Source organism: Marmota monax, unplaced genomic scaffold, assembly GCF_021218885.2.
Source record: "Marmota monax isolate L192 unplaced genomic scaffold, Marmota_monax_Labrador192_F-V1.1 WCK01_AAM20220418_F8-fsc00067, whole genome shotgun sequence".
Lineage (NCBI taxonomy): Eukaryota > Metazoa > Chordata > Mammalia > Rodentia > Sciuridae > Marmota > Marmota monax.
Genome location: NW_026695065.1, coordinates 3,376,511 through 3,400,995, shown reverse-complemented (window position 1 = coordinate 3,400,995; position 24,485 = coordinate 3,376,511). Strand labels below are relative to the sequence as shown.

General features: G+C 31.0%; 1 protein-coding gene across 5 annotated transcripts in view; it reads right to left on the bottom strand.

Moving 5' to 3' along the window:
• Pcdh11x (protocadherin 11 X-linked) overlaps window positions 1-24,485 on the bottom strand; it is a 718,824-nt gene that overhangs the window by 322,426 nt on the left and 371,913 nt on the right. For 3 of the 5 annotated variants that reach the window (XM_058573732.1, XM_058573733.1, XM_058573736.1), the window contains one exon: window positions 7,740-7,769. The exons of the other annotated variants lie outside the window; for them this stretch is intronic. In XM_058573732.1, coding sequence (XP_058429715.1) covers window positions 7,740-7,769 — 30 coding nt within the window. The remainder of the gene's footprint in view (window positions 1-7,739; window positions 7,770-24,485) is intronic. 5 annotated transcript variants of the gene reach the window in all.

Here is a 24,485-nt window from a genome sequence, read left to right as displayed (position 1 = left end):
CTTTTGCTGAGAAAAAAAACTTTTTAGTTTGAGTAAGTCCCATTTGTTGATTCTAGTTATTAACTTTTGTGCTATGGGTGTCCTATTGAGGAATTTGGAGCCCAACCCCACCGACTGTAGATCGTAGCCAACTTTTTCTTCTATCAGACGGCGCGTCTCTGATTTGATATCAAGCTCCTTGATCCATTTTGAATTCACTTTTGTGCATGGCGAGAGAAAGGGATTCAGTTTCATTTTGTTGCATATGGATTTCCAGTTTTCCCAGCACCATTTGTTGAAGATGCTATCCTTCCTCCATTGCATGCTTTTAGCCCCTTTATCAAATATAAGATAGTTGTAGTTTTGTGGATTGGTTTCTGTGTCCTCTATTCTGTACCATTGGTCCACCCGCCTGTTTTGGTACCAGTACCATGATGTTTTTGTTACTATTGCTCTGTAGTATAGTTTGAAGTCTGGTATCGCTATACCGCCTGATTCACACTTCCTGCTTAGCATTGTTTTTGCTATTCTGGGTCTTTTATTTTTCCATATGAATTTCATGATTGCTTTCTCTATTTCTACAAGAAATGCCGTTGGGATTTTGATTGGCATTGCATTAAACCTATAGAGAACTTTTGGTAATATTGCCATTTGGATGATGTTAGTTCTGCCTATCCATGAACAGGGTATATTTTTCCATCTTCTAAGATCTTCTTCTATTTCTCTCTTTAGGGTTCTGTAGTTTTCATTGTATAAGTCTTTCACCTCTTTTGTTAGGTTGATTCCCAAGTATTTTATTTTTTTTGAAGATATTTTGAATGGAGTGGTTGTCCTCACTTCCATTTCAGAGGATTTGTCGCTGATATACAGGAATGCCTTTGATTTATGCGTGTTGATTTTATATCCTGCCACTTTGCTGAATTCATTTATTGTGATTTTTTATAATATGTTTTTCTTAGAAAATGACATTCATTTCTTTCATTCATTTATTTTTTTAAATATTTATTTTTTAGGTGTAGATGGACACAACATAATACTTTTATTTTTATGTGCTGCTGAGGATCCAACCCCGGCCCCGACCATGCTAGGGGAGCACTTTACCACTGAGCCACAATCCCAGCCCCTATTTTTAAAGGAAAAGGAGCCTGGGAACATAGAAAGAGACTAAAGAACTAAAAGAGTTGATAAGGAATCTATGAGAGATTATAAGGGGCCTCAGAAATATATTGGGGTTACAAAAATGCTTTCTATATTAGGATAGTACAATTTAATGTAAATCTACTGAAAATTCAGGGCTTTGTATTGGGAAAGGAATTAGAAGATGTTTGAAAATGTTTGGACAGTTATTCAAGGCATGGGATAGAAAAAACTAATAAGAGAGAAATATAATGATTTCTGAACAGTATCTAGAGTCCCATTGTAGCTTAATAGTATTAATATGTAGTACGCTTATTTTTCAATACAATTTTGTGGATTTTTTCCCCAAATAGGGCTCAGTGGCTTGTGAAGAATACAATCTGTAAAGGCAATCCACATTTATAAATCAGTACTGTGAACAATGTAGGAAGCCAAGGATAATGAAGAAATAGATAATTATAATCAGGAAGGTGTTTTACAAAGTGTGTAAAACGGAGAGTAAATGAATGATTCGAAAATGAAAGCAAAGCTCAAGTTAACTAAACAGTACAACATAAAGCAATAGAGTTGTGATCATAAATAGTGAAGATTCTGTTCACAATCTTGAAACCTGTGTAATCACATGAAAATCAGGCCCAAGGAATGCATATATATATACATATAAGAGCTAGAGAATCAATAAAAAAAAAGCATGCAAAGATACAGTACAAAATACCTATGATGGTGGCTACCTTAACAGTTAATAACAAGTTATTTACAAGCATGAGTTTTCAATAAGCATGAAATAGGCATGGAAGGGGAATACAGAAGGATCAAAAGTATCCTTTAAATTGCTTGCCACTTTTAGCCACAGACCAAATTTTCAGTCACAGCCCATTGAGATGAATTAAAAATCAATTCTAAAACAAAATAAAAAGCTTTAAAACAGTGTAAAAGGCCTCACAGTGCACCTTGTATACAATGTCCCCAGAAGAGTATATCTAGGGAATGTACACAGGATGTGGGTAAATGGTTTACCTTAGGTGATAATGCTATATTAGAGCCCTTCATGGAATTTAATTTTTCCACAACACTAGAAACACTACACTAATGTTAATAAAGAAAACTGCTAAAAGAAGCAGAAGAAATTGCATTCATAATTGCTGTAGATTTGGCCTCATACATTTGCTACATTATAATGCTACAAAAAGTAACATGAAAATAATTTTTCATTAAGGGCCAAGACATGTGGATATACCTATTTAGTAGCATACCAAAACAGTTAGATTCATTTAGAAATAGTTTTTTTTTAAAAAAATCTCAATGTGCCATTCCATACTCAAATTCCTAAATTATGCTTTCAAAAGATTTTTTAAAGAAAGATCTTCCAAACATTTCTGGACTGTTGAACAGAATAGAAGTTGAAGAAGTATTATAAGTATTATAATACATGTTCCCTCTAAAATTCTCATTGCCCAGCTGTCTTGTCTTCATGTAACCTTTGAGCAAATGACTGCACAAATGACAGAGATCTGGAAGAAGATAGTCATATGACAGAGAATAGCTTTTACTTGAAATAGGACTATAGCTACTGTTATCCATTATGTTAGTTAGAAATAAGCCACTTTATAAATTCACCTCAGGCAGATACAAAGAAATGAGAAACATTCTCCTTTGAGAATCTCAGTTAGTTCTGTTTCTGCCATCTTTAGTTTAGCACTTTGGTGAACACACTCTTTAACAAGCGTAGCTATTTGTGCAAACCCTGAGGGCAATTTAAACTCAGACATAGTCAAAGAGGGGAGGGATCTTTAAGAAAAATGTCTATATGGAAATTTTCAGGTAAATGCTAAGTAAAAGAAGGTTAGTAGATTAAACCTACAAAGTTTGAGTTTATATAAGGAATTTTTGTCACTATTAACTAGGTTCAAAAAATTGTACTTCTTTTAGTTGAACATAAATATTTCTTACAATATTAAGGGTAACTGTGTGTTGAAATACATTTTCCTTCTAATTAGCTATTAGCCAGCTGAATATAAACCAGATAAAGAAAGAAAAAACAGTAGAGAGTGGCATTTGCTTTTATTCTAGCATTTAAATGTGCCACTAGGTTCTTGGTGAAATATCTTTTTAAGAGGAGGTAGAAAAATGTGTCTATTTCTGCAACCTAAGCCTCTGATTCAGATTCTAAAAATATGTCCTGTTTGGTAAGGCCTCTGAAGTCATTTAAATTTAAATCCAGAGAAGTCATTGAGAAATTCTCTTGTCCTTTGAAGTTTTAAGATCTAAAAGATAATAAAGTACTCATCTAGATACTATATTCTTAGCTAAGATAATGTGTTGCCTTACATTTTTACAAATTTAGGATCTGAAGGAAACTGAATATAAAAGTCATATTTAAGAATTCATTTAAAAAAACTAAATAGGTGAAGTTCAGGGGTTCAAGAGATTAATTCAACTTTTTATGGAAACATTTGCAATAAATCCAAAGTTAATGAACATTCTGACACTTAATATATTTAAGGTTTATAGCTTCTTGAATTTAATATCCAAAATACCCTTCAAAAGGTATACATAAATGCAATGAACCAAAAATAAAGGGCATCAGAGGACAGACCTAATCTCCATGGTATGTGTTAGCCACATTATATCAGGTTGGGAATAGAAAGTGTATAGATTAGTAGAAACAGCGTGATGATGTATCTGTGGCAGGATTTAGTTGACAGAAAAATGGTTTTTAAATAATTTCTCTTTCAGAAACCTCTTTATCAACTTATAACATTAAATATATTAAATGTTATTACAAAAGTATAATAAAATTTACAGGTATTTGAGATAAATGAGTATTTGCTCTATAATCTCAAGTTTTTGTCTTTTCCTTTCCAAAACAAGGATTTTAGAGACAGACTGGCTGGGTTCAAAATCTGATTCTTCTACTCATAATTCCACAACTTTAAGTTAATCACTTAAGCTCTCTGTACCTTCTTTACCTCATCTGTAAAGAGTTTATAGAGTTATTATGATGATTAATATGCATACATTTATTATTTACATATTTAATATTCACTATTAAATATTTATTATTATGCACATATTTATAGGCATGTAAACATAACTGTAAATGTCTTCACCAATATACATACACCTATATTTCTGTATAACTGTAGAACATATATATGTATATACATATATATAGGTTCACATATGCATACACATATAGTGTGTGGAATTGAGAAAAGAATAAGTAATTTATTTTTATTTTCATCATTCTTACTTTGTTACAGAAAGCTAATGAATGGAAGGGAGGGGAAATAGGATTAGGAAAAACAGTGTAATGAATCTGAAATAACTTTTTTATGTACGTATATGAATACACCATAGTGAATTGCCACATCATGTACAACCACAAGACTGGGATCCTAATTAGAATAAGATATACCCCATGTTTGTGTGTATATGTCAAAATAGACTCTACTATCATGCATACCCAAATGAAAATTTTTAAGGATAAATATAGAAAAATAAAGCTAATGAGAAAAAAAAAAAGATCAAATGTTCACAGTTGCCAAATTTTAACCCTTCTTTTTGGCTTGATCAAACTTTAGTCCCATTTCTTTCATTCCTGAAGTTGGCTTGACCCCAAACCTGAACAAACTATGAAAAAGTAAAATGTGTCCCTATCGTCTGTCAGCTTCTCTTAGGACCACAGCAAAACCCTTTTCCTATTGGACCACAATAAATATTTCTCTTGCTTGTCCAGGTTCTTCTTAAGAGTCTGTTTATCTTTGTTCTCCCCTGCTGAACTTATGAAAGAAAAACCTTGCCTATTGGATGTTGTGACCTTATAGAGTTCCACAATTGGAGCCTTCTCCCCTACCACAATAATCTTTCTTCTGAATAAAGTCTTCCTATATGTAAGTTCAGGTTTGTTTTTATTTGAAAAACAAAAATCATCCCCAAAAACATTGCTTTCTATTGGTTTTCATATTATGATTATATTGATGTTTTACTTTTACTAAAGTGTTTTATATTGAAATATCGTGACCTATAGGTTTTCTGAGTTGGAACATGGATGGGTTCATTCCAGAGTGCTATATACAGAGTCTAACTTCTTAATAAAATATTTTCCTAAATATAGACTCACTACTTTAGATAAAATTTTCCAATATTTGTGTTCTTGACAATTATTTTAAATAATTGATCAATTGATTCATATTCAAATTTACCAGAATTATTGAGAATTTTAGAACACTGTTATGGTTTGGGTCTCGAATGTCTCCCAAAAGATCATATGTTATATAATGCACCAATGTTCCAAAGTTGAATCATAAGGGCTCTGACAGCATTAGAGGATTAATCTCTCTCATGAATTAATAATTTGAATGGGCTACTTAGAGGTGATGAAAACTGTAGACAGGTGGAGCATGGGTGGAGGTAATAGTTCACTGTGGAAATGTCTTGGGGACTATATATGTCCCTTTCTCTGCTTCCCAGCTACCATGAGTTGAGCAACTTTTATCTACCACACAGTTCTATCATAATGTTCTGCCTTAGAACCAGCCAACCATGGACTGAATTCTCTGAAACTGAGAACCAAAATAAATCTTTCATCTTCTAAGTTGTTCTTGTCAGATGTTTTTTCACAGCAATGCAAAGATGACATAAACACCTAAAATCAGTAAAGCCTCTCTCTCTCCTTATGTCACAGTGTGTGCATGTATATTAATATATATTTAAATATGTATACATACATATGTATGTATATAATTCTACAGTACACAGTAGCAGCCAGTGACATTTTATTACTGCTGATTTCCTGCTTTGAATTGGAGAACTGTTCTTTGAACTTTTGCCTTCTGGGTGGAGCTGACTTTCAAAACCTCATCATTCCCAGGTCACAGTGTTACTCAAGATAATTTAGAGAGGTATTTGAAAACTCTCAGAAAAGCATATTGATTTTAAAATATAATGCTGTTATTTTAGTTTATTTCTCAAACATTAATTCAAATTCATTTTGACATTCTAGTCAAATTCCTTTCTAAGGTAGTCCTCACATTTAATAAAGACACATAAGGGTAACAGATTCCTTTATGATATAACGTAGATCACCCTCTGGGAAGTTCTTTTTCAAATGTCAAATTTGGCCTATCAAACCAGAACAGGATAATTCATCTTAAAGATTATACACATTTAACTGAGCAACAGTAATGGCAAGATTTTGATGAGTAATATGAGTAGTTTCTTAAGGCTTAATGAATTGAATTTCCAAAATATCTTCCATCAAAAGTTTAAGGGAAACTCAGTTCTTTCAACCTCAAAATATGGTTTATTTAAAAAGGCATAAATGTTGGGAAAAACATGTCATGAAATATTGAAAATCTCTTTTAGAGGTGGTACAGTTTAACTTGGGAGGTAACAAACATTTAATAATAAATGTGAAATAGATTATTTTTACCAATATAAAATTATTTTTGTTCTAGAAAACAGTGTTCACACCATTTGACCCAGCTATCTCTCTCCTCAGTCTATACCCAAAGGACTTAAAAACAGCATACTATAGGGACACAGCCACATCAATGTTTATAGCAGCACAATTCACAATAGCTAAACTGTGGAACCAACCTAGATGCCCTTCAGTGGATGAATAGATAAAGAAAATGTGGCATAATACACAATGGAATATTACTCAGCAATAAAAGAGAATAAAATCATGGCATTTGCAGGTAAATGGATGCCATTGGAGAAGACAATGCTAAGTGAAGTTAGCCAGTCTCCAAAAAACAAATGCCAAATGTTTTCTCTGTATAAAGAGGCTCATTCATGGTGGAGTAGGGAGGGAGAGCATGGGAGGAATAGAGGAACTCTAAATAGGGCTGAGGGGTGGGAGGGGAAGGGAAGGGGGTATGGGGTTAGAAATGATGGTAGAATGTGATGGACATTATTATTCAAAGTACATGTATAAAGACAAAAATTGGTGTGAATATACTTTGTATACAACCAGAGATATGAAAAATTGTGCTCTATTTGTATAATAAGAATTGGAATGTATTCTACTGTCATGTATAAATTAAAAAATAATCAGAAAAAGAAAACAGTGCTCACATATATTTGAGCAGAATGTATTTTTTTCACATTGAAAGATGATTTTCTAAAGCCCCATTTCTCAAAGAATATAATTTTGCTGATTAACCATGTCTCTTTTACTTCTAGCATTTTTCCCTCTGATCCTAACATATACTCATGGTTTATATTCACTAACTTTTTGCTATCACTGCTAAAATGTGTATTGTCACTAAAATGCTTCTTTTTAATTGCTAAAATTCATCACAAAATAACTATATTACTGGAACATTCACAAAATGATACTGTTATAGTATGTTGTTTTGGCACAGTGGGAAAAGAAAGTATTGGTGAAAAATAAAATAAAATAAGACTTGAAAATTGTTTCCAGGACTGTGTAAGTGATACAAAATATGGAGACAGCTCGGCTTGAATCTCTTTTAAGGCAGAACTATAACATATGTCATCTTAAATACTTACAATTTTAACTCCATGGAGTAACTACTGTAACTTCAGGAGTTTAAGGGAAAAAATGGTACAACATATTTTGAAATCAATTTTTTTTTTGAAATTTACAATCTTACCTTTCCTGCCTTTTTCCCCTCGGATTTCCGCTGATTTGGGATAAAATGGAGGCAAGGGAAGCAAAACAAAACAAAACAAAACAAAAACAAAAACAAAAACAAAAATAAAAATCAGCTACAATTTGGTTACTGCAAATGCATATTCTTTAAAAAGCATGTCAATATTCCCAGTGCAATACTATGCTTTTTTTCCCCCTAAATGCTTTCATCTTCTAGATTCTTCAGTGGTTTCAGTGAAGTGGTATAAGAACATTGTCAATTTCATGCAAAAATATGAAGTGACATATAAAATCTTCAATTGACATCAAAAAATTAAGTTATATGCTTAGGCAACATAGGCATTAATCAAGAAAAGGCATCCTTTCAATTGGATATTTTCTTATGATATCACTTATTTCTTATCTATTTTAAATGAAGGGGCCTTTATTTCAAGCATGAATGTATTTCTTAAAACAAAAACTAGCCAACTTGGAAATTCATGAATTGGAAGCAAACATTAGAAATATCTATACTATATCAGGATACTATCTCTAAATGTTCTATCAGTTTTATTGGATCTTAGTTCCATTCTGTTTAACTAAATCCTTTCTACTATTTCTAAATGTTCTATCAGTTTTATTGGTTTTTAGTTCTATTCTGTTTAACTAAATCCATTCTAAATCTATCATGATAAAGTAGCAAGTTACTTCAATTTTTAAGATTCAAGAAACATTTGGGTCATCTGTCCTTATAGATTCACTCTCCTTTGTAGATATTCACAAAAGTCCTCCTGCTCATTTTTTTCCTTTCTACAGAAAGGCAAAAGTTCTTTAGAGGGTATTGTTGAGTACAAAGAATCAGAAAATTGAGATGAGGGTAGTATTTATTCTGAAATAAGGGTAAATAAAAAGGGAAACATAGCCAACATAATATGAGGATAAATGCTCTGTATTTTTATCTAATTGTTTTATCAGATATTACCTGGCCAAGAGTCTATATATTTTTCTCTCATTTTAATATAATTGAGTTAAACAATTAAAATTGCAATGAGTATCCAAAATCATCCTAAAAATAAAATTGTACTTTTTGTTCTTTTACATTGTGTATTTAATTTAAGCATAAGATATCAATAATGTCCATCTACATCCATCAAATCCAATCAGCAATGGATCAAAGTTAGAACTTGATTTATCTGTGAAGCCATAGCCTGAGGATAATACCTTGAGTATTCTCTTCCAATAAAGTGTTCTTACATTTCAGTATCTTTAACCAACCAGTATTTAAAGCTCTCTTTATTATGAATGAGAATGTTTTAATAACAGATTCAAATTTTTAATTTTCCAAATGAAAAAAATCTCACAGACCAAAAATCCCTAAAACTTCAACCAATATCTAAAAATATAACATTGAAAATACCTATTCTGTAAAATCATAATGGATGATTTTGTATTTGTTCCAGTAGAAATTACTCAAGAACATAATACATGTTAGCTATTAGATGTTTTACCATTTATCACTGAGCAATCCAAAAGCATTCAGATATTTAGTGAGCCAAGTAAAGGTATAAAAATGTTAATCATCTCTATCTTGGTAAAGCATTTAGTGAACTATTAAAAATTGAATGACAACCAATACTTAAGGCTAGTAAACATTTGGAGGTTACAATGCCACATCTACTAAATTTCTTAATTGAGAGTTCTAACTGAATATAACTGATAAAAAAGAGACATGAAATATAGTATGTAAGGGAAGTTACAAAGTTTGTTAATGTCAAGAGTATAACCCAATGAAAGGAATATCCTAAATTTTCAGTAATTTCTCTATTAAATTGCATAGTATTAGTCAATATAGTAGAAAATTATGTCAGGTAAGTCACCACAGTGAAATATTATTCATGTATGCTTTGATGCAGCAGTTCTGTTAACACACTTTAAAAAAAAATCAAAACCAAGTAATTTTGGTATTCCTCAATATCTATGTACTTTTGTGATCAGTGGGAACAAGACATATTATATTTGTCTGTTTGGGTATGTGTATTCAAACCACAAGCACAAAGGGTGAGGTCAATAAAAGATAAAATCTATAACCCAAAATAGTATTGCTATTGTGTAGTCTCTGAATACTCTTTTTTCCCATCCCCAGGTTTATAACTTCTCTTTTTTCTTTACCTATCTGTATAAAGTACAGCTATTATCTACATTCTGGCTTCAAGTAGGACATTTTTGTGCATTGCTTCTGCTTACAGTGTGATGGTCCTCTGAACATAAGAATTAGAAGATTAATGATAGACGAAAGAGAGAAAGTTGGAATTGGAAGTCAAGGAAGCTATACCTATACACACAATTACCAGAAAGGGGAAGAAACCTACTAGAGAACCTATCTTGAATCACTTTCTGCAGATTAGAAACAAAGTAGAAGAGGGCACAGAAGAAACAATGTATTTGATGAGTGCTGATTTACTTTAAAAGATGACTTCCATCTCACCCAATAAAGCACCAATCATCATTAAATATTTGTCCAATGGGTCATGTACATTATCAACTTGAGATATCCTTTAATGATTAATATTTAACAACAAACACCAGAATGTCATTGACCGTCTTCTGTAGGACCCACAGTACTGATGATGGTAACTCTTCTGAACGTCATGATCAAAATGAAAATGTTTATCACTGTGAACACATAGTAGATCCTTAATATTTGTCTAATGGATACATGAAACTGGGTAAGAAACTTTGTGTGTGTGTGTGTGTGTACTATGAAAAAGTAGCAGCTTGTAAAGTGTGTGATACCATCCATTGTGGAACACCTTTCTCCAGTATGCACTTAAAAATAAAGTACATAGATGCTGCAACTGAGAAAAATGTCACAATTTTAACCTCAATTTGTATTTGGTTTAAATCCATATAACTACTATGTTCAAGTTCATTTGTTTTGGTAGAAGGACACATGTGGCATGATATTTCAGAGATTTATTCAGTTATCTCCTCAGAGTGTTGGTGGCTTTAAAGAAAAGCCACTAGTAAATCTAATAACAAACAAGCCTAAATTTCTTTCTCAGAATGTTTCATTATTATGTCTTTCCTTTCTAAAATGTAAATTGCCACTTCAGAAGAATAAACTTATCAAAATGTATCTAGACATTACTACTGCCTTATTCTGCTTTTCCTAAATTTAAGATTGGCATAAAGATTGTATAGGTAGTGTCTACAAAACAGTAAAGAGTATGGAACATTTGAAATAAGATTCAGGTTTGGGCTGGGGATGTGGCTCAAGCAGTAGCGTGCTCGCCTGGCATGCATGTGGCCTGGGTTCGATCCTCAGCACCACATACAAAGATGCTGTGTCCGCAGAAAAACTAAAAAACAAATAATTATTAAAATTCTCTCTCTCTCTAAGACTCTCTCTATCTAAAAAATAAAAAAAAATTCATGTTTCAGTTCTGGTTCAACAAGTAGCTATATATTCTTATATAAGCAAACTTTGGAAGAATATATATTTACCTCAAACATCAAAGCTATGACTTAACTACATTTTTAGTGCTATTGGTAATGACAATGATTATATCAATTATAGGAGCACTAAAACTATAACCACCATTGTAACTGTTATTATTATATTTCATTTATTGTGTGAGAGGAATTCCAGTATATTCTTTCCTATATCATCTCATTTACTTCTTATAGTGACCCTATGATTGTGGGCATATCATTCTCATATTACATACTAGAAAGATGTATATCAAAGAAGTTAAGAAACCTACTTAGATCCTCTATTTGTGAGGGACAAAGCTGAGGTTTGAAACCAAGTCTACTGGATTCTTAATATTCTAGAATGTAAGGTGCATGGCAACTGGGACTTTTATCATTTTGGATTTAGAATACTGCTATATTCTCAAAGCCTAAAAACATGCCTGGCACAATGGAGACCTACAATGAATATTTGCAGAATATTTAAAGAACAAAATATACTCTTTTATCCTCTATATTTGTGATTATACATAATTATAGCCAGGGTATAATAATTATGAATATTAGTTAAAATAATAAATTTGCAAGCCATACTGTTTGGTTTCAACTGCTGGCTGTATACCTTATTATCTGTTACCTAATAAATGTTTCTTTTTGTCTTTTTGTCTTAGTGCCATCATTTGTAGAATGGAAAATTAGGATTTCCTAATTCACAGTATGTTTAAGGAGGATAAATTGGGTAAATTTAGTACTTCAAAGAGTAGCTGCTACTTGTTTGAGCTATCTACTATTAGTGATAATTTATTTTATCCTCTTCAATGATACATAATTTCAATGTCATACAATCCTACCATTTAAACTGTGAAGTCAACATTTTTAGTATACTCAGAACTCTGTAACCATCACTGCAGTAAATTTTAGAATATTCTCATTACTCAGAGATTCTCATTACTATCATCCCCTTATGTTCCTAGCCATGCCCTCAGATATAAGTAACTATTAACATATTTTCTGTCTCTATAAATGTCCCTCTTATAGAAAAATAAGTAGAGTCATGATCTTTTTTATTGAATTCTTTCACTTTGCATAATGATTTCAAGGTTCATTTATGTTGTAGCATATTTCAGTAATTTGTACTTTTTATGGTTAAATAATACTTAGTTGCAAATATTACCATTTTGTTTAAACATTCATTCATTGGTGGATGTTTGAATCATACATTTGGGCTATTATTAATGATACTGCTATAAACATTCATGTGTAAGTTTATATATGAATGTCTGTTTTTATTTGCTGTAAGTATATTTCTTGGTGTGAAATTAATAAGTCAAACAGTAATCCTATAACCATCTGAGGAACTTCTAGATAGTTTTCCAAAGCAACTGAACCATTTTATATTCCTTCCAGTAGCATAAGAGGGTTCTAATTTCTCCACATCCTCACCAACAAGATAATTTATTTATTTATTTTTTAAACATTTTTTAGTTGTAGATGTACAAAATATCTTTATTTTTATTTATGTTTTATATGGTGCTGAGGATCAAACCCATGGCCTCACATGTGCAAGGTAAGTGCTCTACCCCTGAGCTACAACCCCAGCCCAAGATAATTGATTTTGAACTCTTTAACTTAACAAAGAATTTTTCTATCCAAATATTTTTAAACACTATAGGCTGATATTCAAAATTCATTTAGTTATATTCATATATTTATGTAATATGGCTATTCTACTATCTGATTTAAATGAACTATTCCAGGATGCTAAGGTACCAGTCAAGAAATTGCTAAACTTATCTTTTCAGAGGATTGAAAAGTTGCCTAATTCTTGATATTAATCCCCCATCAATTAAATATGTATTTCAAATAATAAAATTTTCTCAATTAAAGCAAAATGCACTTTTTAAAATAGCTATCAAAGTACTAAAATCCAAACTACAATTTATCACTGTTAAAATTGGAAGGAAAGGAACGTCGAAAGAAGAGATAGGAGATAATGAGACAAAGATATTGCAGTTGTTGGGCAAAGAGTGACGAATGAAGAACACTCGATTAAAAGTATTTGAAATGGTGTTTCATGGACTCTCCATCTTTGAATTGGAATTTGACTTTAATTTCCCTTTCATTATATTCTTATAAGAATAAAATGAATTATCAGACTAGAATAAAATGAAAGGGAAATTAAAGTCATGCTTTTTTCAAGCTGGATACTGGATTCAATCTAACAAAACTGTGCAAAATCAAAATATTTTCAAAATGACCTAGGAGCAGAGTATTATGGATGACAATAAACTTCTATCTTCTTACCAGGAGTCACAGATGAGTTAGAATACAATTGCACCATTTTATCACATAATCCTTTTGATTTATTCAAAACCCCACTCTTGCTCTAGAATATCTTTATACCATGACAGTAACAAAAAGCAATGTGACATACTTATCTGCTTTCTGAAAATATTATGTCAATAGAAACAATGTTTCATTTTTAATTATTTGAATTTTACATAAAGATAACTCTGCTACCAAAGATGTATGCAATTGTCTCCCATATCACTTTAAATTACAGATCATTTTAACATGTCATTCTTGCAAATGTGAAAAATCTGAGTATGTTGTATTGTGTCTATTAAAGCTTGTAGATGTTTACAAAATGAACATCAAAGCAATAAAGGGATTATGAGTATAAACGACAGAATACAAATTATCATTCTTATTTACTACAACGAATGCATTCCTTTTAAGTGCAACAGCTACTGGATTGGTTAGTTATGTAAATTCCCAGTTTTCATACTAGATGAAAGCATGATAAAGAAATAAAAATTAAAAATCCAACTATCACACTTCAGGATAGACAGGGTATTTTAAAATACTACTACTAGCTTACTAGCACAGGTTTCAAGTGGAAGCTAAACTCTAATATAGTCAATCTATGTAACTACTAATTAAGTTTATAACTTTCTGATAGTGTCTTGAACCTAAATTATAATTACATTTCTTTTAATCTATCTCTAAAGTTTGAGTTTCAATTAGTATGTCCTAACTTTAAATTAGAATTTATAATTATAAAATGCTCAATACCAGTATTTTAGGGTTGTCTGTTGATTATTTGTTATGTCAGAAAAACTTTATCCTCTGGAATTGTCATATAGTTTCCTTGAGTTCTTGGCTCTGATATATTCTGCCAGTTCTAACCCCAATAGCAATTCCATGCTGAATTTCTTTTAGTGTATTTCTGTGGAATTTTCAGCCTATTTCAAATTATAAAAGGAAACTGACAGGATAAATCTGTTTCACATTATGTGTTTTTGTTCTTGTTGTTTGTTTTGCTTTGCTTTTGTCTTCCTTTCTTTTTTGCAGTGATGGTGATCAAACCCAAACATTCATTCATACTAGGCAAGCACTCCACCACTGCCTTATATCACTGGTCTATTCATTTCTCTAGCTGATTTTTAATTTTTTTTTAAATATTTGTGAGGTTTCAAGTGCGTCTCAACTCTCCAAAGTGAAGCTGACTAGCTGTAGTGGATGGAATAGTGTTCTCCAAAAATTCATGTTCACTTCAACCTTGAAGTTTGACCTCACTTGAAAATAGAAACTTTATATACAATAACTAAGAATCCAGATTTTAATTGGTCTTGGATTTAGGGGGAACTCATATCCAATTACTGATTACCTTGTAAAAGATGAAACACAAATTCTCAAAGAGAAAAAGTCCAGGTGAAGATGAAAGAAGAATTTGAAATGATGAAGCTATAAGCCAAGGAATGTCAAGGACTGCAGGTGTAACCAGAAGTGGAAAGGATTCCTCCCACAATTTTTCAGAGAGAACCTGGCCCTGAGAATACCGTGACTTCAAATCTTTAGCTTGTAGGACTATCAAAGAATAAAATTTATGTTATTTTAAGCCATATAACTTTGTGATAATTTGTTCTGGGATACCTAGGGCTAATATAAACATCCCAAATAATATGTTTTCATTTCAGGTAAAGAACTAGCTGGCTAGGTCAAAATATGGGTTGTTCTATCAGGTAATGAATTTATCAAACCAAAATGCTTTGAAAGACTTTTGAGCACAAATCATTGTTTTCTAGGTATTATGCACGTTTCTGGATGACTGGGATGGATAAGTAAGTATGGTACATGGAAAAAGCATCAGTTTTTGAATAACTAGATATAGGTTATAGTCCTTGATCACTCATTCATTTATGAAATATTTAGGAAGAGCCTATTTGGGAGTATGTGTAAATTTTTTTCATAAAAAAATGAGTGGGATAAGTTTCTAAAGGAACTCATAGTTTAACAAGGAATGCAGACACAGAAACAAATAATTATAATCTAACATTTTAGGTTTTATAATGAGCAGATAAATTGCTTTCACACAGAAAAAGAATAGAGTTGCATAACACTGACTTCTATGAATCTCAGTTTATTAATCTATAAAATGAGGACAAAGATAACAATCCATGTCTTTCCTATTGTTAGAGGTTATTTTGGAAGTTAAATAAAATCCTTTCTTCCTGTCCCTCTGTTCTTCTTAACTCTCCCTACAAAACAAATTTTGGCATCTAATATTTTTAAATGTCTTCTGAATTTAGTATTTTATATACATTGTCTCAATTAATCTTTAAATATTTAATTATGGTAAAAATATTAACCTACATTAACATTTTTGGAAACTGAGGAACTGAGATTTCTTCTACTTTCAAAAACCAGGGTATAAATAGTATATATATATATATATATATATATATATATATATATATATATATATATATCTTTTCACAATGTTCTGCTATAAAAATAGACACAGATACATTCTATTTGAAGTTAATGTGTTTTGTGCCCTAATACCAAGCAATAGAAAAATTAGGTGATAAATATTTCAAATATGTATGAATAATTGTGAATACATGAAAATTGTATATTTCTTATATAGTACTTTGTTTCCTTACTAAATTATTATCCATGATAGAGAAAAACATTAAAATGTATTTCTGCAGGACAACATTTGTATTGGTCTTTATGTTAAGCAAATGCATTTGTATTTATCTAGTGGAGTTTCCTAAGTTGATTTTCCCTCAAAAATTTATATTCAGATTTATTTTTGCTAATTTTACTTATGCAAGTTATTTCACATATGGAAACAACATATCCAACTCCATAACATGGAGCCTTGAGTATTAATCAGTTTACTTATTAATACAACGTAGGCAAACTACTACATTGAAAAATTGACAACATTTCCAATTTAATTATTTCAGTTCTCTGCCCAGTTTCAGATACATTATGTAGAAAGATAGCATCCTATGTATGGAGAAAAGGCCCAGAATCAAAAATCTTTCTCATTTTCAGGTGGCAGGGACTGTCCAATGAGACAAAGCGGGAAATACACTGCATTAAATGAATTCATATCTTATACACCATTTCTAACATATTCATTCATTTCCTCATTCACTAAGCTAGCTAGTGATTACAGTCTCTATAAGGGAATAAAGGCAAGACTGTGGATCCTTACAATACTTGTGGTATTGAAATAGCAGTTTTTCTTCATTAATAGAGGTATAGTTGCATAATTTTATCTTTCAGAGAACAATTTACAAATATTTAGTTACAGCTTTAGCAGAGAAAATGAACATTAATTAAAGGTACATCTTATTATTTACCACAGCTAAACTCCAATATATATGATGCTGACAGATTTCTATGAGACAGAAATAAAAGCACTCCTCCTGAGTGATCTACGAAGTCTTGAATTATCAAAGGCTTGCATTAAAACTGCATAAGGTAGGGTCTGAGCTTTATTTAAAAAGGTATTTCATTCCCCTAGAGGCTCATCTGCCTCAGGCATCTCCCCAGTATTTAGCTCTTAAAGTATCTAGAATAGTTTAAGCTTGTACATATTTTACTGCTTTGTGAAGCTATCAAGTAGATTTTTTTTCCAATTTACCATATTGAAGTTGTTATTTTCAGCTTCCAATTCAACATAAAACAGCCAATGGTTCCATTTATCTCTCTGAGTTTATTCTCAGCAGAGTTCTATATTCAGGGCAGTTTTATTTTTATTATTGGTTATTTATCTTTGGTATTTTTGGAAGACGGAAAGAGTTACAATTCTTTGGGAGCTTTTACTATGGAATTTTACCAATCAACAAGTATTTATTGAGTATCTACTGGGTAACAGGAATTGTACTTAAGATCTTCAGCTCTGAAAGTGGACTGCCTGGCTCAAAATAATTTCCTTACTATTAATGCCATGACCTTGGGTAAATTTCCCAGTCATGCTAACTACTTTGCTCAAGTCTGTTTATCTGAAAAGAACAGCATTAATAATGGTAACTACATGACAAGGTGGTTGTGAGCACTAATTGATACAGTAAAGCACTTAACACACTGCCTTGTCAGCACTCAAAAATACTGGCAATTATCTTTATTGCCATCATTATTATTTTAGTGGTACACTATGTGAAACCTTGAAATGACTATAATACATTAGGAGGTATTTTACAATCTTCTGACCAAATTAGCTACTGAAAAATATTAAGAGATTATCAATTAATTTCTGGTATGTGTTATAGCAACTCCAGTGGTAATGAAAGACTATGTGTGGAAAAACTTTTGCTTTGGACTCCTAAGTGAATCACTACCTCATGAAAATGAATTATAGAAAACTGTATAATACCGATTTAGTTTGCCTGAAGCACATAAAATATATTTTTAGAAAAATCAAACATTTTATTCAGCTAGGTACTATGGTCCAAAAGCAAAAGGCTAAGTTTATTAAGACTTTTAAATATTTATAAATCTATAGAGCCATATGATTTGATGTATTGTCCTTACTGTTAAATCGGTAGTAAAACAGAGGTTTCTATCTTAGGCTCATGAGATCAGAATCTTGACCCAGATAAGGAGCTCTTTTTCATATTCATTCTAATTCTGGCTCATCTTGAAATGATTAGATCTATTGTTAGAAAAAGGCAACATCAGCACTAAGGATGCAGTGATTAATTTAAAAATCAGTTTAATTCCTTTGGATATATATCTAATGTTTCAAATTAACCATGTACCCAAATTATTAAGTGATTAAAGAAAATGTAATTGTCATCCATTATTCATATTCATCACCTGAATACAAAGTAATTGTTGCAAGCAAAAACAGCACAAAGTAAAATATTTTATAAGCTCTACTATACAGATAGATAGAAAAACTTAAAAATGGGTTATAGGGACAACCTTTGATGTAATAAATCAGGGCATCAGTATAAATGCCCTAACAAAATCTGGTTTAATTTAGATGAAGGTCAAATTTACCCTTGGGAGCATGAGGACCTTTTTTCTCCCACTATTATGGCAACCTTAATTATTTTCCTTTATTCCAAGAAAGGGCAGAAAATGAATCTCAGTCAGCCCTGACTGATAATCTCTAAAAGATTCATACAAATAGCACTGGTGCTATTGGTAGGTGAGTTGCCACTGACTTCTTTATCACAAAGACATGTTTCCAAGTAGCAGCATTTTCAACATTAAAATATTATCACTGTTCTATTGTTTTTACAACTAAGGTCATGGCTAAACTGAGCAGAATTTAATGTACATTCATTACCTTGGAATAGAGAATATGTCAAAATAAGAGACAAGAAGAGCCTTCTCTTATGGCTGAAAAGGGACAATGGTATATATTTTGTTAATTGCATTTGTGTTCCTTACATAATAAATATTCTAACCTCTCCAGATTAAAAAGAAAGATTGTTCAAAAAAACAAAGTCAGACATGTAGAAAAACTTAAAAGTCCTTTAGACTATACTTACTTGGCTGCAGACATCATGATCATGAAGGTGGATTTCCCAAGGGGACTCATCTATTTTATCTTGATATATAGATTCCTACAATATCCTCAAATTAAAAAAAAAAAAAAAACCTAAAAGATTCTAAATGAATCTGAGGCTTCCACACATCTCTTGAAGTGGACTTCAAGTGAATTCACAACAACTGGTAAGAAAATACACAAACATATATACTAAAAATTGTATAAATAAATCAAGATTAAATCCTCAAAAATATTCGATAACCCACAGGAAGACAAGAAAAGAAAATCAGAAGAATTAAAGTCAAAGAAAAAAACAGAAAACAGATAATAAAATGGCAGAGTTGAGCTAACTGACATATCAATAATTACCTTAAAAGTAAAAAAAAAAAAAACTAATCAAAAGACAGAAATTGGTACAGTGTTTTCCAAAAAGAACAAACACTCAACCCAACTCTATGCTGCTTATAAGATACTCACTTCAAATTATTGATTTAGGTAGAAATTAAATGAATGAATATATATATATATATATATATATATATATATATATATATATATCATATAAACATTAATCTAAAGAAATCATGTATGTGTCTATATTAATAACACATAAGGTGATTTCATAAGAAAAAAGTTATTATAGATAAACAGAAGTATGACATAGTAATAAAGGCTCTATCTAATAAGAGGGCGTAGAGATAAAAAATGAGTATGGAATAATAAAAAAGCCTTAAAGCATATGAACCAAAACTTTCTGATAGAGCTGACAAATCCTCAAATATATCTAGGGACTTCAACATCTCATTCTCATTATATAAGAGACAGAAAATAACCAAAGGCAGAAAATATGAATAACACCATCAACCAGTACTGTCTAATTGATACAAATAGCATTAATAAGACATTGAAATATTGAACATTCCACCCATGCAGGTCAGAAGACACAATATTTTTAAACAGCCCAAAACCATGTCACCAAGATAGACCCTATTTGGAGACAAAAAATATCAATTTATAATTAGTTTAAAAATTAAAAATTTTCAGTGATTAACTATATGACATTAAACTAGAAATCAGTAAAAGAAAAGCAAAAGAACAATGTTTAAATATGTAAAATATGCTTCTATGTTACCTGGGTGTCAAACAGGAAATCTACAAAGAAATAAAAACATATACCAAGCTAAATCAAAACCAATAAACAACCTATCAAAATTTGCAAGTAACAGTCAACACAGTGCTAAGATGGAAATTTATAGGACTCTTTACACTGGATGAGGAAGGGACTCAAACACATACTCTAAGTGTGTTCTTTAAGAAATATGAAAAGAGTAAAGCAAATCCAAAGTAAGAAAAATGAAGAAAAGATAAAGGTAGAAATCAATGAAGTTGAATATAAGAAAACCTTAGAGAATATTAATGTAATACACAACTAGTTCTTTACAAAAGATAAAAATCAATATTTGAAAGCATGTAGCAAGGCCCAGAAAAATATTAATAGAGGATATAAAATTCTAATATCAGTTCTGAATTAGAAAACATCTTTATAGAACAGCCATTAAAAGTAAATAAGGGAACACTATAAACAAATTTACACTCATAAATTTGACAATTGAAAGAAATTGATAAATTCCACAAAAAATTACAAACTTAGAAAATACAACCAAGAAAAAATAGACCATCTTAATAGTCTTAAAACCATTAAAGAAGAAATTGAATTTTTAATTTAAAAGTTCCACTTCCCCCAAAAATAAACCTCTCCAGGTCTAGATGATTTCACTACAGAATTTGGCCAAAATTTTTAAAGACAAATTGATGTCAATCTTAAATGTATTTTCCAAGAAAAAAAAAGTAAGAATGTTTATCAATTTATTTTATAAGGCTATTATTATCCGGATACCAACTAAAAAGACAATAGAAAAATACTAAACAATAACTCTCATGTATATAGGTGCAAAAATACTAAACAATATATTAGCAAATCAAATCAAACTTTGTATAGAAAGAATTATACACTATGACCAAGAGCATTTCAGATATGCAGGATTTGTTCAACATCGCAAAACCAACATAATGCACATTAACAAACTAAAGAAGAAAAATCATATGAGCCTATTAACTGATGCAGAAAAAAAAAAACATTTGATCAAAGTCAATACACATTCATTAGGAAAACTTACAGCAGGTTACGGACACAAGTACTACGTCTACAATTGAAAGAGCATCTACCAAAAAAATCAATATCTAACATTATATTTAATGGGAAAGACTAAACATTATTTTGCTATAATTGAGAAGAAAGCAAAGATATCCAGTTTCAGCAATTTTATTAAATATAGAACTAGAATTTCTAGCCTTGTAATAAGGCAAGATAATGAAATAAAAGACATAAAATGGCAAAAATATCATTTTTTATAGATAATGTGATTTCTTACCCAGGAAATCCAAGCAATATACCAAAAACAAACAAACAAAAACTTTTCCAGAACTAATAAGCATGTTTAGCAATGTTACCCAATATAAGACAAACACACAAAACAAAATTACATTTCTATGTATCAAAAATGAGCATGAAATTTAAATATAATTTTTTCTTTGAGATGGCTCCAGAGATAATGAAATAATCAGGTATACACCTATCAAAATACATATATTTGGAAGCAGAAAAATGCTAACTACTGATTAAAAATATATACTAGTCTCACCAAAAATACTATACAGGTGGTACATACACATTTTCAAATATAATTAGTGCTAAGGTTATATAGCTCAGTGGTACAGTAGTGCCTACTTAGCATGTGTGAGGCTCTGGGTTGAATCCTCAGCACTATGAAAACAAAGTTACCCATCAGGGAAATGCAAATTTAAACAACAATGAGGTATGACTACACATTTATCCGAATTCTAAAATTAATAAAAAGAGTAATACCAAATGTTGGAGAGGTTGCAGAGAAAATGAATCATTCATACACTTCTGATAGCAAGAAAAATGATACAGACACTCTGGAAAACACATCGGCAGTTTCAAAACTAACTATATGGTGTGGCAATTACACTTTTGAACACTTATCTTAGACAAACTGAAACTTATGTTCACACAAAAATTTATACAATAATACTCATAGCTTAATTCTTAATAGTAAATAAGAGGAAATAGTACAGATGCCCTTTCATGGGTGAATGGGAGACAATCTGGGGTACAATTATACCAGGAAATATTATCCAGCAATAAAAGGGAGTGAGCAATTCAACCCCCAAATAATTATCCAAAGTAAAAAATCCAATCCAAATGGTTATACACTAAAATAATCCATTCTTATAATTTCACAATTATAAATGTTGCCACTATACATGGTGGCATATACCTGTAATCTCAGTGACTAAGGAGGCTAAGGAGAAATGGTTGAAAATTCAAGGATAGGAAGCCAGCCTGGGGAACAAGATGAGACTTTGTCTCAAAATAAAAAATAAAAAGGGTAAGTGTATATATCACTGCTAGAGCACACCTGAGTTCACCAGTATCCAAAAAAGATTTATATATATAATTATATTATATAATAATCATGTATTATATAACTATGATTATATATTATATTACATATAATTATTAGAAACAAGGGGCCAGATCTTGGGCATGAAAAAAGATAGTAGGAAGGAAATGAGCATGGTTTATAAAAGGGCAACAGGAGAGATGACTTTGGTGATGGAATTGTTCAACATTTTGACTGTGGTGGTAGATACATGAATATACAAATGTGATAGTATTGTATAGAACTGAATACACACAAATGAGTGTTTGTAAACTGGTAGAATCTGAATAAAGTTGGTGTCAATATCCTGGGTGTGATATTATACTACAGTAGTATGAGATGTTAAACAACATAAGAAAACGGTCCAGGGAATCTCTGTATTTTATCTTACAACTTCCTGCATATCTAAAATTATCTCCACAAAATTTATAACTTAAAAAAAATAATTCTGGAGGCTAGAGTTGTGGCTCAGTGAGAGAGTACCCACCTAGCATGTGTGAGGTACTAGATTTGATCCTCAGCACCATGTTAAAAAATAAAATAAATAAAAGGTATTATATCCAACTACAGGTTAAAAAAATTTAAAAAGGTCATTCTGAGTTAAAAAAATTAACCATGAAAAAGTATAATTTTAAGGAGCCAACAAGTTTCCACATCTAGGATAAATTATATTGACTCTGAACACTATGTCTGGTGCACCAGACATCCACTGGTAGGGATGTCCACATTTTACAGTTTTAACAAACCTCTTCATAACTAGAGTTTCTGTAATGCTTGGTGGTTTTAAAGAAATGAAAAAAGATAATAAAAAGGAGAAAAATTAAATAAGGTATAACTAAGAAAGTGGAAAGATCTCATCAGGAAAATGAGTGCATTTAGACTCCATTGTAGCATCCCCTTCATGTGTGTCATTAGTGACAAGATTCGATATATTGAGAAGAAAATATTGTTTTTCATAAGTCACTGCACACCATTTCTTTATTGATGCATTTGTTCTATTCCTTCTAATTTTATATGGCATTTTGTTGGAGAAAAAAAATATAAGATATGTATCTCCATTTTTTCAGAACTATATTCATTTGTATTTGCCCTCAATAACATCAAAGCCAACTCATCTCCTTTATTACTTCTTGCAAGGTGACCCTAATTTATAATAACTCTTTTGAAAATATGATGGAATTTATTTGGATCACTATTCTCATTTATATTTAAATGCATACCATTAAAAATCAGTGCAACTTTATCATTACTATTTTAACATCAGTCCCTGTGTATCATCACATGAATATATACTAAGCAACATTCTTGTAAGGCAATGTAAGTGCATTAAAAATGCATATACAAAATATCTTATGCATAATTTCAAGATTTTTTGCTGAGATTAATTAAAAAAAACCCCTAGATCAGTGTAAAATTGTGACTGCCTGTCATGGAGACAGTTCTAATAATTATCAATCAAACTTTAAGTGATAGAGAAAAATTAGATGCTAAAAATGAGCTCGCTGTTTATATTACAGAAAATTCTAAAATCAGATGTGTACAACTTTCCATTTGCAGAGACACATACTTGATCATTATAGTAATGTTTTGATTAGAAAAATTAACCAATGCTTATTAAATTATAAAATTATTTTAAAATCCAAGCTTTGGAATTTAAGATGTAATAGGTAAATTTTACCTTATCTACTTATACTTCAATTTATCTGTGAATAGTTTCAATCACAGAATATAGGTGGTGAATTTTGATAAACAATATTTTAAAATTACTCCCAATTATTCCTATTCTTGTATAACCCCAGAGTTTTAGTCAACTTTTTCATTGCTATAACCAAAAACCTGATAAGAACAACATAAGGAGGAAAAGTGTAGTTTGGTTCATGGTTTCAGAGGTTTACTCCATGGTTGGCCATCTCCATTGTTCCTGTGAGGAAGAATATCACGGTAGAGGACATAAAGGAAAGAAACAGCT